Here is a 14,211-nt window from a genome sequence, read left to right as displayed (position 1 = left end):
GTGAAGCCATCTGGTCCTAGATTTTTTTATTACTGATTCAATCTCCTTTACACTAATTGGCCTATTTTTTTTTTTTAATTTCCTCACAATTCAGTCTTAACAAGGTTGTGTGTTTCTAGGAATTTATCCATTTCTTCTAAGTTGTGCATTTTGCTGGCCTTATAGTGTTTCATATAAGTCTGTTATAATCTTTTATATTTCCATGTTATTGAATATCATATCCCTTCCTTCATTTCTGAGTCCCCTTTTTTTCTTGGTGAGTCTAGCTAAAGGTTTATTATCTTTTGAGAAATAAAAAACAGCTATTAGTTTCACTGAACTTTTCTATTGTCTTTTAAGTCTACATTTATTTCTGCTCTTTGAAATTTCCTTCCACTAACTTTGGGCTTAGCTTGTTCATTTAGCTCCTTAAGTTAGGCTGATCTATTTGAGATCATTCTTGTTTCTTAATGTAGGTATTTATTGTTATGAGTTTCTTTTCAGAAGTGTTTTTGTTGCATCCCGTAAGATTTGGTTTGCTGTATAGCTGTCCCTCAGTATTCTTGGGGATTGGTTCTAGGACCCCTAGTGGATACCGACACCCATGGACGCTCAAGTCCCTCATTTACAGTGCTGTAGTATTTGCATATAACCTATGCACCTCTTCCCATACACTTTAAATCACCTCTACTTATATAACTGAATACAATGTAAATGCTATATAAAAAGCTGCCAGCATGTGGCAAGTTCACATTTTGGCTTTTGGAACTTTTTGGTACTTCTCCTGAATTTTTTTGATCCATGGTTGGTTGGATCTGTGAATACAGAACCCACAGATATGAAGGGCCAACGGTATTGCCATTTTCAAGATTTTTTTTTCTTCTTGATTTCTTCCGTGACCTCAGTGGTTGCTGAGTAGTATGTTTTAATTTCTACATATGTGTACATTTTCCAGTTTTCTTGAAATTGATTTCTAGTTTTGTATTTCTGTGGTCAGAAAAGATGTTTGATATGATTTCAGTCTTCTAAATTTATTAAGACTTGTTTCGTGGCCTGACATGTGATCTGACAACTTATGCTTGTTTAGTCCATCTGGTCAAACACATCATTTAAGACCAATGTTTACTTACTGATTTTCTGTCAAAGGAAGATTTATTCACCGATGAAAGTGGGGGGAAAAAAAAAGAAAGTGGGGTAGTGAAGTCCCCTACCATTATGGTATTGCTCCTTCTCCCTTGAGATACTTTAATATTTGCTTTATATTTACAAATGTTATATCCTCTTGTGGACTGATCCCTTTATCAGTATATAATGGCCTTCTTTGTCCTTTATTACAGTCTTTGTTTTAAAGTCTATTGTGTCTAAGTATAGCTATTCCAGCTATTTCTTTTGATTTCCCTTTTTCCATTCCAGTCTGTGTGTCCTTAGAGTGGAGTCTAGTAGGCTGCCTACAGATGGATCTTGGTTTTAATCTATTCTCTTTTGATCAGAGAATTTATAGTTAAATAGTTACTGATAGATACGGACTTACTACCGCTTTGTTTTCTGGCTGTTATTCCTTTGTTCTTGCTCCTTTCTCTCCTTTTGTGATTTGACAGTTTTCTGTAGTTGTATGCTCAGATTCTTTTGTCTGCTATAGGTTTTGCTTTGTGGATACCATGCTGCTGCTGCTAAGTCACTTCAGTCGTGTCCAACTCTGTGCGACCCCATAGACAGCAGCCCACCAGGTTCCCCCGTCCCTGGGATTCTCCAGACAAGAACACTGGAGTGGATACCATAAGACTTACATAAAATGCAACAGTCTATTTGAAGCTGATAACAACTTAAGTTCAAATGCATTTTTACTCTCTTTATCCACATTCTGTTTCTGGCATCACAGTTTATATCTTTGTCTCTTGAGAGTCCCTTGGACTGCAAGGAGATCCAACCAGTCCATCCTAAAGGAGATCAGTCCTGGGTGTTCACTGGAAGGACTGATGTTGAAGCTGAAACTCTAATACTTTGGCCATCTGATGCCAAGAACTGACTCATTTGAAAAGACCCTGATGCTGGGAAAGATTGTCGTCCCCTTCTCCTCCTGACCTCAGAGAATGAGATGGTTGGATGGCATCACCAACTCAATGGACATGGGTTTGAGTAAACTCCGGGAGCTGGTGATGGACAGGGAGGCCTGGCGTGCTGTGGTTCATGGGGTCGCAGAGTCGGACACAACCAAGCAATTGAACTGAACCTTATGTATCATTAACAAATTACTGTAGTTATAAAACCTTTGCATTATGAGAAGGGTATCTATAGAGTAGTTTATATACATAGTTTATTCACTTAATGGATATAATAAAACATTATTATTTTTACTCGTTTAACTTTCACACTAGTTGTAAGTATCTTTCATTAGTCTGCATTTATATTTACTTTTACCATTGAGATTTACAATTTCATATATCTCCCTATTATTAAGTAGTGCCCTTACATTTCAGCTTAAAGAAGTCCCTTTAACATTTCTATAAGGCCAGTCTAGTGGTGATGAACCTCTTTAGCTTTTCCTTGTCTGGAAAATTCTTTCTCTCTCCTCTAGTTCTGAAGGATGGCTTTGCCAGATAAACTATTCTTGACGGGCAGTTTTATTCTTTCAGCACTTTACAGGCTAGAAGAGAATGGCCTGATGTTGTCAAAGCTTCTCCTGAAAAATCTGCTGACGTTCTTATGGGGAGGAGGTTCCCTTGTACATAACAAGCTATCTTTTGCTGCTTTTAAGATTCTTTCCTTGTCTTTAACTTCTGGCAGTTTAATTGTAATGTGTCTTGGCATGGGTCTCTTTGGGTTGAGCTGCTGAGCACTAACTTTGCATTTCCTCATTCTTCTCAGTAAGGTGGCTGTTGTCAACATGATCCTCACTTTATAACAGAGGTTCAACAACCTGCCCATACAATTTTATCAACTGAAAGGCCAAGACTGAAACTCAGTACTAATTACAGACTGAAAATTTCTCACCTACATGTAGTGATCCTGCTTCACATTCTAGAAATGCGCAAAATATCATGCTTAGCTTTTATTACTAAATGCCAGTTTATTATTTGAAACCTTTATAAAAGCATATGGGGTTTATTTATTTATTTATTTTTTGGCCTTTTTAGGTATAATGATCCTGAGAAGATAGCATTTTTCCACAAGAGGCTGTGTTTCTGCCCCTAGCAGATTAAGGATGGTTCCCTCCTGGATACAGAAAAAATAAGGTCACATCTCCAGGTCACCACTTTCAACTTCTGTAGAGGGACAGTGATATATAACATGCTATTTTTTATACTTTGTATATTTCCTCTTCTGAGTCTTACACATTCAGTGCTCTGTACTATTAATAGTAACCTATGACATAATTGTAAATATTCAGCTTTTTGATATATTTTATATTTTGAAATATCCCCTTTAAAATAAACTGATTAAATATTTGTAATGTTTTCCTGTATTTAAACACAGAAAAAAAGTTTAAAGTGAGAGACTTACACAAATCAAGGCTATTTAGCAGAATCAGTCCTAGAATAAAAACATCAAAAAATCAGTAAAATCAATATTTGAAAGAATGAGTGAAACTATAAGCTTATGTTTCCTGAGTCATTATACTATGTAGTACAGAATTCCTGTCAAAAGTTAAATCATTTGACATCCGCTAGAGATGTACATTATTCAGTATCTTCCCCAAGGTGTCCCTGAGTGTTCCTTCCCCATAGTATAGTACCCCGCATACTATACAGGTGAGTATATACTTCCTTGCCATCCAAAACCAAAGTACCAAGGTCATGTAGCCTACCTCTGAATGTATCAGATGATACGATTTTACAGGGTAGCCACCAGCATCCTGAGCATTACAGAGGTACCTACGAGCCTAGGGTAGAAACCAAAGTGCCAATGACGTTTTACAGCACCAGGTATCCATATGAAAACCTCCAGCTTTATAATCTCTTTTTTTCCTCCCAAAGGCTGGCTAGAGGCCTTGGCCTTACTTACTAAGTGATACAAGTCATTATCATTAAACCTACCCATAAGGGGCTTAGACATTCACTAATGAACATAATTGTACCAAAACTTATATAAGAAGATACTCTTCCCAATACACACACCAGTATGCTGCTGCTGCTGCTGAGTCGCTTCAGTCGTGTCCAACTCTGTGCGACCCCAGAGACGGCAGCCCACCAGGCTCCCCTGTCCCTGGGATTCTCCAGGCAAGAACACTGGAGTGGGTTGCCATTTCCTTTTCCAATGCATGAAAGTGAAAAGTGAAAGTGAAAAGTGAAAGTGAAGTCGCTCAATCATGCCCGACCTTAGCGACCCCATGGACTGTAGCCCACCAGGCTCCTCCGTCCATGGGATTTTCCAGGCAAGAGTACTGGAATGGGGTGCCATTGCCTTCTCTGATACACCAGTATACTCCTTGTTAATAACTTCAAGAGGCCCGATAATGTTGCTGCAAATAAAAGACTGCCAAAACTTAAAAGATGAAGGATAAAGTAGTAGTAGTAATAAACTAGTAGTTTCTTACAGACTACCAAATAGCCAAGATTCAATGGATCTCAGAAAAAGAAAGTATGCGGCAAGGATGATGTGTGGCCTCCAGTGGCTCCAATAAGGATTTGCTGGTTGCTCCAAATCATATTGAACAAGTAAAGGACACACTTGCTGACCTGGGTGCAAGGAGATTACAATTACAGTCTTTTTCCCGGGGAGCACAGAGCAAGTTAACAGACACAACTTGCATATCCAAAAGTGGTAGAAGAATATGCATAAGAAATGTATGCTCACCCCACTGGTGAGGTGAGGCAGTCATCAATCAAGGAAATCTTCACTGAAGCAGAAGTTTCAAGCAGGGCTTTAACAAAAAGAGGGACATGGCTCAGTAGGCAAAGGCTTAAGGAAACATTTTATTCCCATAATGAACTTAATCTACATGGAAGATGTTTTTCACACTGGTAAATACATTTTAAATGTCTCAAGACTTAATCTTGTTATAGAGGTGAGAGAGACAATCAGTTCCCGAAAGGCTGGGAACAGATTCCAGATTTTACATTCCTTTTAACACATACCTCACAGAAGTAGCACGTACCTCTGAGCATTTACTGACAAGATTAAATAATCGCTAGACACCCAAACCCCAGGCTGGTTCCACAGCCTCAAGGCTCCTCAACAAGCGCAGCCGCAGGTACAATCGAATGTCCCAGCAGGGCTGTGAGCCTGTGAGGACGGAACTGGCTCTCCCAAGGACAAAGTCAACAAAAGCCTGTGCGCGTTTTGTCCCAAACCAGAGGAAGAGAAGAGTCTGAGCCAGCCTAGGCCTTGCTGGTTTGAACCTGATGAAACTCTGGAAGGTTAGGAATGTCTGACAATCCTTTTGCAGCCACAATACCCTCTAATAATAACAAAGAGGCCTCTCCATGAAATTCTGTTCACAGCAGAGGTGTGTGTGGTTGACTTTCACAGGGCAACGGTGTTTGGAATTAGAGTTTGACTCTTCAGCTGCAAAAGTTACATGTTTTACACAAGAGGTTAGTAGGAATATAGTTAGCTTTTGTATCCAATCATCTGCAAATTAGTAAGGAAAAATATACCAACATAATATTTTACTGTACAAGATAACAATCTTAAGAATCTGTACATGTAGCCTGTGAAACATTTTTATTCCTAAGTTTATATTTGGCAAGATATTTGACAATGTACAAAGAAAACCCAGTTCTAGGTGGTGATTATTTTGTATTATGATTTATTTACAAAAGTTCACCACATTATAGTAACTATGCTTTTTAAAAAGTCGGGATTGGTCCCATAATGGCCATTAGGATAAACTCGTAAGCCTACAAAAGCCCCCTTACTACCTCTGCTCCCAGACATATCGCTGTTAGCTAAAAATCTGACTCCAAAGCCCACATGCAGCTTCTAATTCTGATTATACAGTCATCTTGAAGTACAATCTTGTTAGACTGACAGGGACAGTGGAGGACCTACGCAGTCCTAATAACCTCTATAAGAGGTGTACATCAGCCTACTGGTTACATCCTTCTAGCTGTACCACCGTTTATTTGCAATGAGACCACGAGGCTGTCCCATTACACTAGAACATGGTTCCTCTGGGAAAACAAGGTATTCTCTAAGACCAGCTGAGACTGGTCAGCAGGGTAAGCAAAAAGTAGCTGTCAACAGTGAAAGAGTTTCATTTCTTTGAACTTTTTCCTTTTCCTTTTCTGGACTCCTTATCTTTTTCTGATTTTGAAGGCTTTGAAGATTTTGTCTTTTTCTGTTGGGAGGGAAAGATGCACAAAATAGTTAGCATTTGTGTTTATGGGTTAGTTCATCTCTACAGTAAATCAAATCTTTATCTGCAACTTAATAAAGAAGCAAGGTTGCAAACGCCTATATCCTGAACTGCGGCTACCCTTGATGTGCTTACTAACAACAACTGGCTAGGCGTGTGGCCTTTAAACTACTGAAAAGCTATTTAGCCTCTAGAACTAGAATATGTTCCCCAATATGCAGTTTCTTAGACTTCAGGTATAGATACACTTAGGAAAGACAAAACAAGAGATCATTTACACACACAGTAATGCTTTCGTGAAGAATTGTCTTTTCTTTCAGTTTCTGAGCAGGGGAAGGAGTGGTGTGTCTAAACAAGACTAGTGAGAGCCACACTGGAGAGGCCACTGCCCACCCCTACCATACACAACAGAATCGAGGGGCACAGTGACAAACGCGCCCACACCAAGGACAGAAGAAGACACAAACTAGATTTCCTTTGCCTTGGCCCATGGTAAACAGTGGGCCGACACCATAAATGATTTTAACCTTTCCTAGGAAAAAATGAGGATGTTTTGCTCTGAGAAGTTTCTATAGGCAGTTCAATAGCCATAGCAAAAAAACAACAGAAGGGAGGAATAGTTTCATTAAAAATGCTTTTCTTAATTATGCTGTGAAAATGTGTCTGTGCATAAAGCACACACCAAGAGCGGAAAACAAAACAAAACAAAACAGTCCTTTCTCCAACAGAGAATATGACCATCAATATGATGGCCTAGTTTCTTACTATCAGGCTCCTACACCCTTATAAGAAGCTGTTTATAAAAACGAAATCTATACTTTCTTTACCCTTGGAACTGTGATGAACAAAAAAACTTTTTCTCAGCTTCCTCTGCTACCTGCTAAACAGGCTCTGAATAATTTCAAAAGGCAAGTTACACACAAGGGAACCTGTTTTGAGGGAGTATCATGGGTTCTCCTGTTGGTTATTAAAATAGTACCTTGATCATAGCGTCAGTTTCCAAAGTGTCCTGGTCTTTCTCATCAGACTGAGAGTCATCTTCATTTAACTCTTCATTGTATTCAGAATCCAGAGATGGGCCTGTGCTGTGTCTGTGTGTCTTTACTGCCTGGAGTGAATACGGAGTGAGGTGGACTTCTTTATTGTAAGCTCTTGTGAAGGCTGCTTTCACCTACACAAAAGGAATAGAGGAAGGTTTTTAAAACTTCAAGTGTCAAACAACCCCTTTAAACTCTGTAGGCCTAGAGGCTTTGAGAGACCCTAGGAACCCCTTGAAATTGTTTGTAAAATATGCCTGCAAGTACATGCAAGTCTATCTCTATGCATTTGTCTATGAAGAAGTTCCATATTTTTCATGACATTCTTAATAGAGCCCATGACAAAAAGTAAGAATCCAACATTTTACATCAGGGACTTCCCTGGTGGTCCGGTGACTAAGACTCTGAACTCCCAGCGCACGGGGCCCAGAGTCAACCCCTGGTCAGGGAGCCAGATCCCACATGCCGCGATGAAGACTTGGCACAGCCAAATAAATAAATGTATTTTTAAAAAAACTGTAAATCAACTATCTTTAATAAATTTTTTTTTAAAAATAAGAATCAGTATTTGGGAACATTAGGCAGATTTCTAATAATCATTTTAAGCCATCATTTTTTTCTATTCAGTGCTCTCTGCAGTTCTACAAAGTGACAAAGTTGATCAGTAAACCAACAAATCAAAAAAGATTTACAATAAAGTACAGACTAAAGGTGGCCTTTAATTACCACAGAATATATAAATTACATTTCCCACAAAAACAGGTTATTTCAAAATACTACGTAACTTGAAAAGCCTTAACTTCAAGCTTCTAAACCTAACTGCTGAATTAGTGCAAAAATTCTAACAATGGATAAATTCTCTTGTGAGAATTTACCTATAGTCATTCCCATAGTCAAGTCAAAGTTCTAGAGAAGGCAAGTCACAGAGAATATAACTTCCAGAACAGCACCAAATAAAAAGGCGCCAGGTGAGGTCTTAGATATCACAAATTCATGTCACTTTAGTTTTTTCATGCTCATTATAAGAAGTCTGTGTGTCTGTTACTCCCCCAGGCTCATCTGCCCATCCTTATAAAGAATACATTTATTAATATATTTGCTCCTCAGATTTCACATCGTGCTTTCCCATTTAGCATAAAGCAAAGATAAAACTATAAATTACAAAGTCAAATTCCAAAGTCTACTCTTAATATTGTACTCAAATAGTGTCTTTGGAAAGTGCAGACCATAAGCAAAAAGCATTTAAGAAAAAAAAAAAAAACTTTTGAAAGCATCTAAAACATTTCTGAAATACTCCTGTATATGGTAATTATAAAGTGTTGGAAAACCAGTGGAGTACATAGTTTACCTTGGGATCCAGTTTAGAGAACGGACTAGGTCTGCCTCCCCAGCTGCTAATTTCCATAATATTCTCGAAGTCATCTTTCATCAAATAATATGCGTCCATAAGAGCAACAACATCCTGTACTCCTTCTATCCCTTGTGAGGCCAAGGGCTGTACAAGTGCATCTCTTATATGTGACAGATAATCCATGTTTACTGTCCTTTTGCTGGAGTAAGTTCTTAAAACAAAAGAGATAACAAATGTAGTCACTGGCAAACTACCACCAGCTCACATTTTGCTAGAATTTAGTCCACTTTTAGTAAAGCTCAAAGGAAGGCTTACTAATTAATAGCTGGAGTAGGGAAAGCTTAGCACTTACCCCACTAGGCTGATGGATACACGTTAGTGTATCTACACAAACACAGTGGAAGCATCAGAGAGGCACACCTGGGCAAACTGACGCTTCATCTTTAAAAAGCAATGGGCAGAGAACAGGAAAAGAGCTGAGCTGCAGGCCTTCAGCCTTATTAATGAGAAGAGGTGGGAACGAGCCCTTTCCCACTTCTGGAGGCCACCTACGTCTCTTGGGTCACAGTCCCTTCTTCCATCTTCAAGTCAGCAGAGGAAGAGGAGCATCTTCAGATCTCTGCCTAACTGCTGCCTTCCCCCACCACTCTTTTTTTTTTTTTTGGTAAAAACATTTAACAATTACATTGGGCCTATCCCAATAATCCAGGGTAACTTTACCATCTCAAGATGAGAATAAATTCGTGTTAAGACATTAAGTTTTGGTAATTTGTTACAGCAGCAATAGAAAACTAATACAGGGTGGTAAAACAAAAACCCATACCACAGGCTATGAAGAAGGAAAATAGTAGGAAGCAGAATTCTATAGGAACAAAAGAAAGGCGTGTCTTGGTTCAGTTTTAGATAAAAGTTAACAGTAGACTAATATTCTCTTCAGGAACCAGAAAGGAAAATGCAATTATTCAAGTAGTTCTTCATGGTTAAAAATGAATCCCTAAAGTTCTGTCTAGTCAAGGCTATGGTTTATCCAGTGGTCATATATGGATGTGAGAGTTGGACTGTGAAGAAAGCTGAGCTTTGAAGAATTGATGCTTTTGAACTGTGGTGCTGGAGAAGACTCTTGAGAGCTCCTTGGACTGCAAGGAGATCCAACCAGTCCATTCTAAAGGAGATCAGTCCTAGGTGTTCTTTGGAAGGAATGATGCTAAAGCTGAAACTCCAGTACTTTGGCCACCTCATGCGAAGAGTTGACTCATTGGAAAAGACTCTGATGCTGGGAGGGATTGGGGGCAGGAGAGGAAGGGGACGACAGAGGATGAGATGGCTGGATGGCATCACTGACTCGATGGACATGAGTTTGGGTAAACTCCAGAAGATGGTGATGGAGAGGGAGGCCTGGCGTGCTGCGATTCACGAGGTCGCAAAGAGTCGGACACAACTGAACAACTGAACTGAACTGAACTGAAAGTTCACCTAATATTTGTGTGCACATACATTTTCTAAGTTTCTAAACTGTAACAGAATTTTACCAAATAACAAGAATTTTTGAACTTCTTAAACTCCTCTAAGGAGACTGGTTTTCAATTATGTGAGTATCTACATTCTGTGATATGCTAAACTGTATCCCCTACCCCAAATGACCAGGTCAGTTTACTATTAGCATAGGAAGCAAAAAGTAGTTCATCTATTTAAATAGTTCTCTTTCTCCTATTAAGTATTTTGGAGACCAAGACATTATGTATGCCTCCTGGTAATAGACATACTCACAATAACAACAAATAATAGCACTATCTCAGATTTATATAGTTTTAAAACTTAACATTATGGCACATCTACCATCTGGCTTTATTTTCCAAAGTATCCTTTTAAGTAATAAAGCAAGTGTTACACTAATTATAGATAATAAAACTCAGGGCCATGAACTTATCCATGATCATTTATCTAATTAGTAATAAAATCAAAACTAAAACACACATCTTTGTGACTCATGGTGTCATTATTAGATAAAGGCTAAATATAGTACCCTGATTTTAAAATGTCGAGCATGGAGTAATACCGCTTACCTGAGACTCATATGCAAAGCCAGGTCCTGAACAGTACGATCGTGTTTGCCCATAGATGAGTACTTCCCCAACCAACTTGGGAAGGTAGGAAACTGGGTCATGTACCCCCTCATTAACTCTCCAGGAAGAACACTGGCATAAATGGCCTAAAAAAAAATTAATTGCAGTCCACAAGTTAAATCCAGTACTAAGCTGCTGCTTTAGCAGCTGCTGGCTTCTAAGCCGTCTCTGGAAAGTGAGGCAACACTGTCCCCGGTGCCCTTTCCCTCTGTCTGATTTGCTGATACGGGAAGCTTCAACTTGAGGAAACAACTGATTGCTGTAAATGCCTTGGACCAAAACATGTCATGGCCCTCAGAGGTCATCTCACCGACCTAGCCTCCTCAGCCAGCTGGTCTCAACACACACACCAGCTACTTCAGGTCAATGTCACGGAAAAGATTTTAAGAGGGATAACGAGTGTCTTAAAAAATATATATTGACAGACCCAGGTCAATCAAAGCATGGAAAATCTAATAATTAGAGAAATAAGTAAACTGGGACTTGAGGAAAGTTCTTTTTTTTAATAGGCATCCTTGGTTATCTTTTATAGCCACAGTTTCTAACTTTTTTAAGGCTGGAATTATACATAAATTTTCTACCCTGCTTTAACAATTTTCTGTCATTAGTATTCTTTATATTAGATCATCTTTACAATTTTAAAGGCTGCATAAACATACCATCAAGAGGATTTACCATAATTAATCAGGCTCCTATTGCTGACCATAGAGATTTTCTCCCATTTCTTGCTATCAAAATTAATGCTTTAGGGAGTATTTTTGCACATTAAATTCTTGCTGTGTTTAGCATTATTTCTTTAGGATAAATCCTCACAGGTATAATTATTAGGTACAGAGAAAAAGGAACACTTCTAAAACAAAATAAAAAGATATCTTTAAAAGAAGAGTAGACCTTCCAGAAGTCCCTTGCTTGTTACTCAGGTCAATTATTAAATATACAAAACTCAAGAGCAAATAACAGTCTTAACAATGAAAGTTTGCAGAAATCTGTTTGAGTAAAAGATATCAACCTACATAAAGTAATCAATATAAAACTGCCTCTGTAGCAAGGAAATTAAAGAAAATCAGAATTCATGTATCAGAAAAGTGGCTACGGACCTGCCCCTGCAGCATTTCTTCAAGAATAAGCTACTTAGTAACAATACGGGAAAGCCAACAATGACAAAAAAGAAAAGGATTCTTAAGATAAAAGAAAGCAAATGAAACTAGATTCATATCTTAGTTAGGACCAAAATCTAACTTTCCTATTCCATATGTCCGTTTATAAAAAAACATTGAAAAGTAAGGCTAGATTAAGAAACAGAATAGTGACCACAGGATACTTTATAAAAGACTGTATTTTTGCCATTAAAAGTTTAAATGTTTATCTGGTATTCAAATAATTATAAGAGCTAAAAGCTATTTTCGTTCTAACTAAAGCAGAGTCTACACTTTAAGGGGAGCCCTATGCTTACCTGTGTGGGCAGAAGACTCCAGTTTTGCTTATTCCGGATTTGACGGTCCACTAGGTCACCATCACATATGCTGTCTGCTGCTCTGCTTAAAAGCATCAAGTGCTTTTTCATGTCACCCCTGCAGGAATACACCAGTCTGGGTTACACCACTGTCCACACTCCACACCCTCCCTCCCAGGGCACCTGGCCTTCGTGGGGCTGCGAGGGTGCCGATCCTAACTCCTCGCTACCTCTGAACACTCACCCTGCAGCCACGGGCTTCACGTGTATGTAGTTCTCCTGGACAAAGAGGGGTGCTATTGAATAATCATGGAAGAAGAGGTCTGATTTGTCCATAAGTGACATATGAGCAGTCTCCTCTCCACTTACAAACACTTTCCGGGCAACATCAAACGGGCCCTGAAAGAGAGAGGGACACAGCTAGTAGAACAGCCGACATCCAAAACACTGAAACATCAAGCGCAGGCTAAGATGTGGGGCAACAGAAACTCCATTTCACTGCTGGCAGGAATGCAAGACGTTACAGGCACTTTGGAAGGCAGACCTTACAAAACTTTATCATCCCATCCAGAATGTGTGCTCCTTGATATTTACCTAAATGAACTGAAAACACAAAATAACCTAAATAACCTGCACATGAATGCTTACAGCAGTTTTATTCAAAACTGCCAAAACCTGGAAGTAATCAAGACATCCTTCAACAGGTGAATGAATGGATAAACTATGGTATATCCAAACACTGTACTGCCATTCAGCACTAAAGAAAAAAGAGTTATAAAGCCATGAGAGGATATGGAGAAGCCTTAAATGGATACTACTAAGTGAAAGGAGCCAATCTGAAAAGGTGACATGCTATATGGTTCCAATCGTATGACATTCCGAAAAACCTGAAACTATAGAAACGGTAAAAAAGACTAGTGGTTACCAGGGGTTGGGAGAAGTGAGGGACGAAGAGGCAAAGCAAAGAGGATTTTTAGGGCAGTCAAAAGTATTCTGTGCAATACTACAATGGTGGATACAAGCCATTGCTGCTAAGTCGCTTCAGTCATGTCCGACTCTGTGTGACCCCATAGATGGCAGCTCACCAGGCTCCCCCGTCCCTGGGATTCTCCAGGCAAGAACACTGGAGTGGGTTGCCATTTCCTTCTCCAATGCATGAAAGTGAAAAGTCAAAGTGAAGTCACTCAGTCATGTCCAACTCTTAGGGACCCCATGGACTGCAGCCCACCAGGCTCCTCCGTCCATGGTATTTTCCAGGCAAGAGTACTGGAGTGGGGTGCCATTGCCTTCTTCAGGATACAAGCCATTACACATTGTCAAATTTCACAGAACATATAAAACCAAGAGCAAACCCTAATGTTAAACTATGGACTTTGGGTGACAATGATATGTCAGTGTAGGTTCATCAGTTATAACAAATGTAACACTCCTGTAGGGGATATTGATAGTAGGGGACATTACACAAGTCTGGGGACAGGACATACCTAGGAAATCTCAATTTATGTAGACCTCTAGTCTCAGAGAGGTCAACTATAAACTATTTGAAACAAGATTATTCTGAAGTTTTAAAACCATTCAAAACCTGAAACCCATACACAAGGGACTCTGGAAAAGCTATTAGCAGCTATTAGATCAGATCAGATCAGATCAGTCGCTCAGTCGTGTCCGACTCTTTGCAACCCCATGAATTGCAGCACGCCAGGCCTCCCTGTCCATTACCAACTCCCGGAATTCACTCAGACTCACATCCATCGAGTCAGTGATGCCATCCAGCCATCTCATCCTCTGTCGTCCCCTTCTCCTCCTGCCCTCAATCCCTCCCAGCATCAGTCTTTCCCAATGAGTCAACTCTTCGCATGAGGTGGCCAAAGTACTGGAGTTTCAGCTTTAGCATCATTCCTTCCAAAGAAATCCCAGGGCTGATCTCCTTCAGAATGGACTGGTTGGATCTCCTTGCAGTCCAAGGGACT

General features: G+C 39.4%; 2 protein-coding genes across 5 annotated transcripts in view; one reads left to right on the top strand and one right to left on the bottom strand.

The window, feature by feature from the left end:
* The window catches only part of WDR19 (WD repeat domain 19), a 78,046-nt gene extending 74,621 nt beyond the window's left edge, over window positions 1-3,425 (top strand). For both annotated transcript variants that reach the window (XM_010833576.1, XM_010833577.1), the window contains one exon: window positions 3,114-3,425. The gene's annotated coding sequence lies outside the window, so the exon portion shown is untranslated. The remainder of the gene's footprint in view (window positions 1-3,113) is intronic.
* Window positions 3,426-4,358: 933 nt separating this feature from the next.
* Window positions 4,359-14,211, bottom strand: part of RFC1 (replication factor C (activator 1) 1, 145kDa) — a 77,968-nt gene continuing 68,115 nt past the window's right edge. For 2 of the 3 annotated variants that reach the window (XM_010833573.1, XM_010833575.1), the window contains 6 exons: window positions 12,486-12,640; window positions 12,242-12,359; window positions 10,729-10,874; window positions 8,663-8,876; window positions 7,257-7,448; window positions 4,875-6,259 (listed from right to left, as the gene is read on the bottom strand). In XM_010833573.1, coding sequence (XP_010831875.1) covers window positions 6,176-6,259; window positions 7,257-7,448; window positions 8,663-8,876; window positions 10,729-10,874; window positions 12,242-12,359; window positions 12,486-12,640 — 909 coding nt within the window. In that variant the 3' untranslated portion in view covers window positions 4,875-6,175. Of the gene's footprint in view, window positions 4,841-4,874; window positions 6,260-7,256; window positions 7,449-8,662; window positions 8,877-10,728; window positions 10,875-12,241; window positions 12,360-12,485; window positions 12,641-14,211 lie in introns of those variants that run through there. The other variant, XM_010833574.1, reaches the window with a different exon arrangement.

The sequence above is a fragment of the Bison bison genome, unplaced genomic scaffold (assembly GCF_000754665.1).
Source record: "Bison bison bison isolate TAMUID 2011002044 unplaced genomic scaffold, Bison_UMD1.0 scf7180017863790, whole genome shotgun sequence".
Taxonomy (NCBI): Eukaryota; Metazoa; Chordata; class Mammalia; order Artiodactyla; family Bovidae; genus Bison; species Bison bison.
The sequence above is the reverse complement of the archived record's forward strand: the minus strand, read 5'-3'. Positions and strand labels throughout refer to the sequence as shown.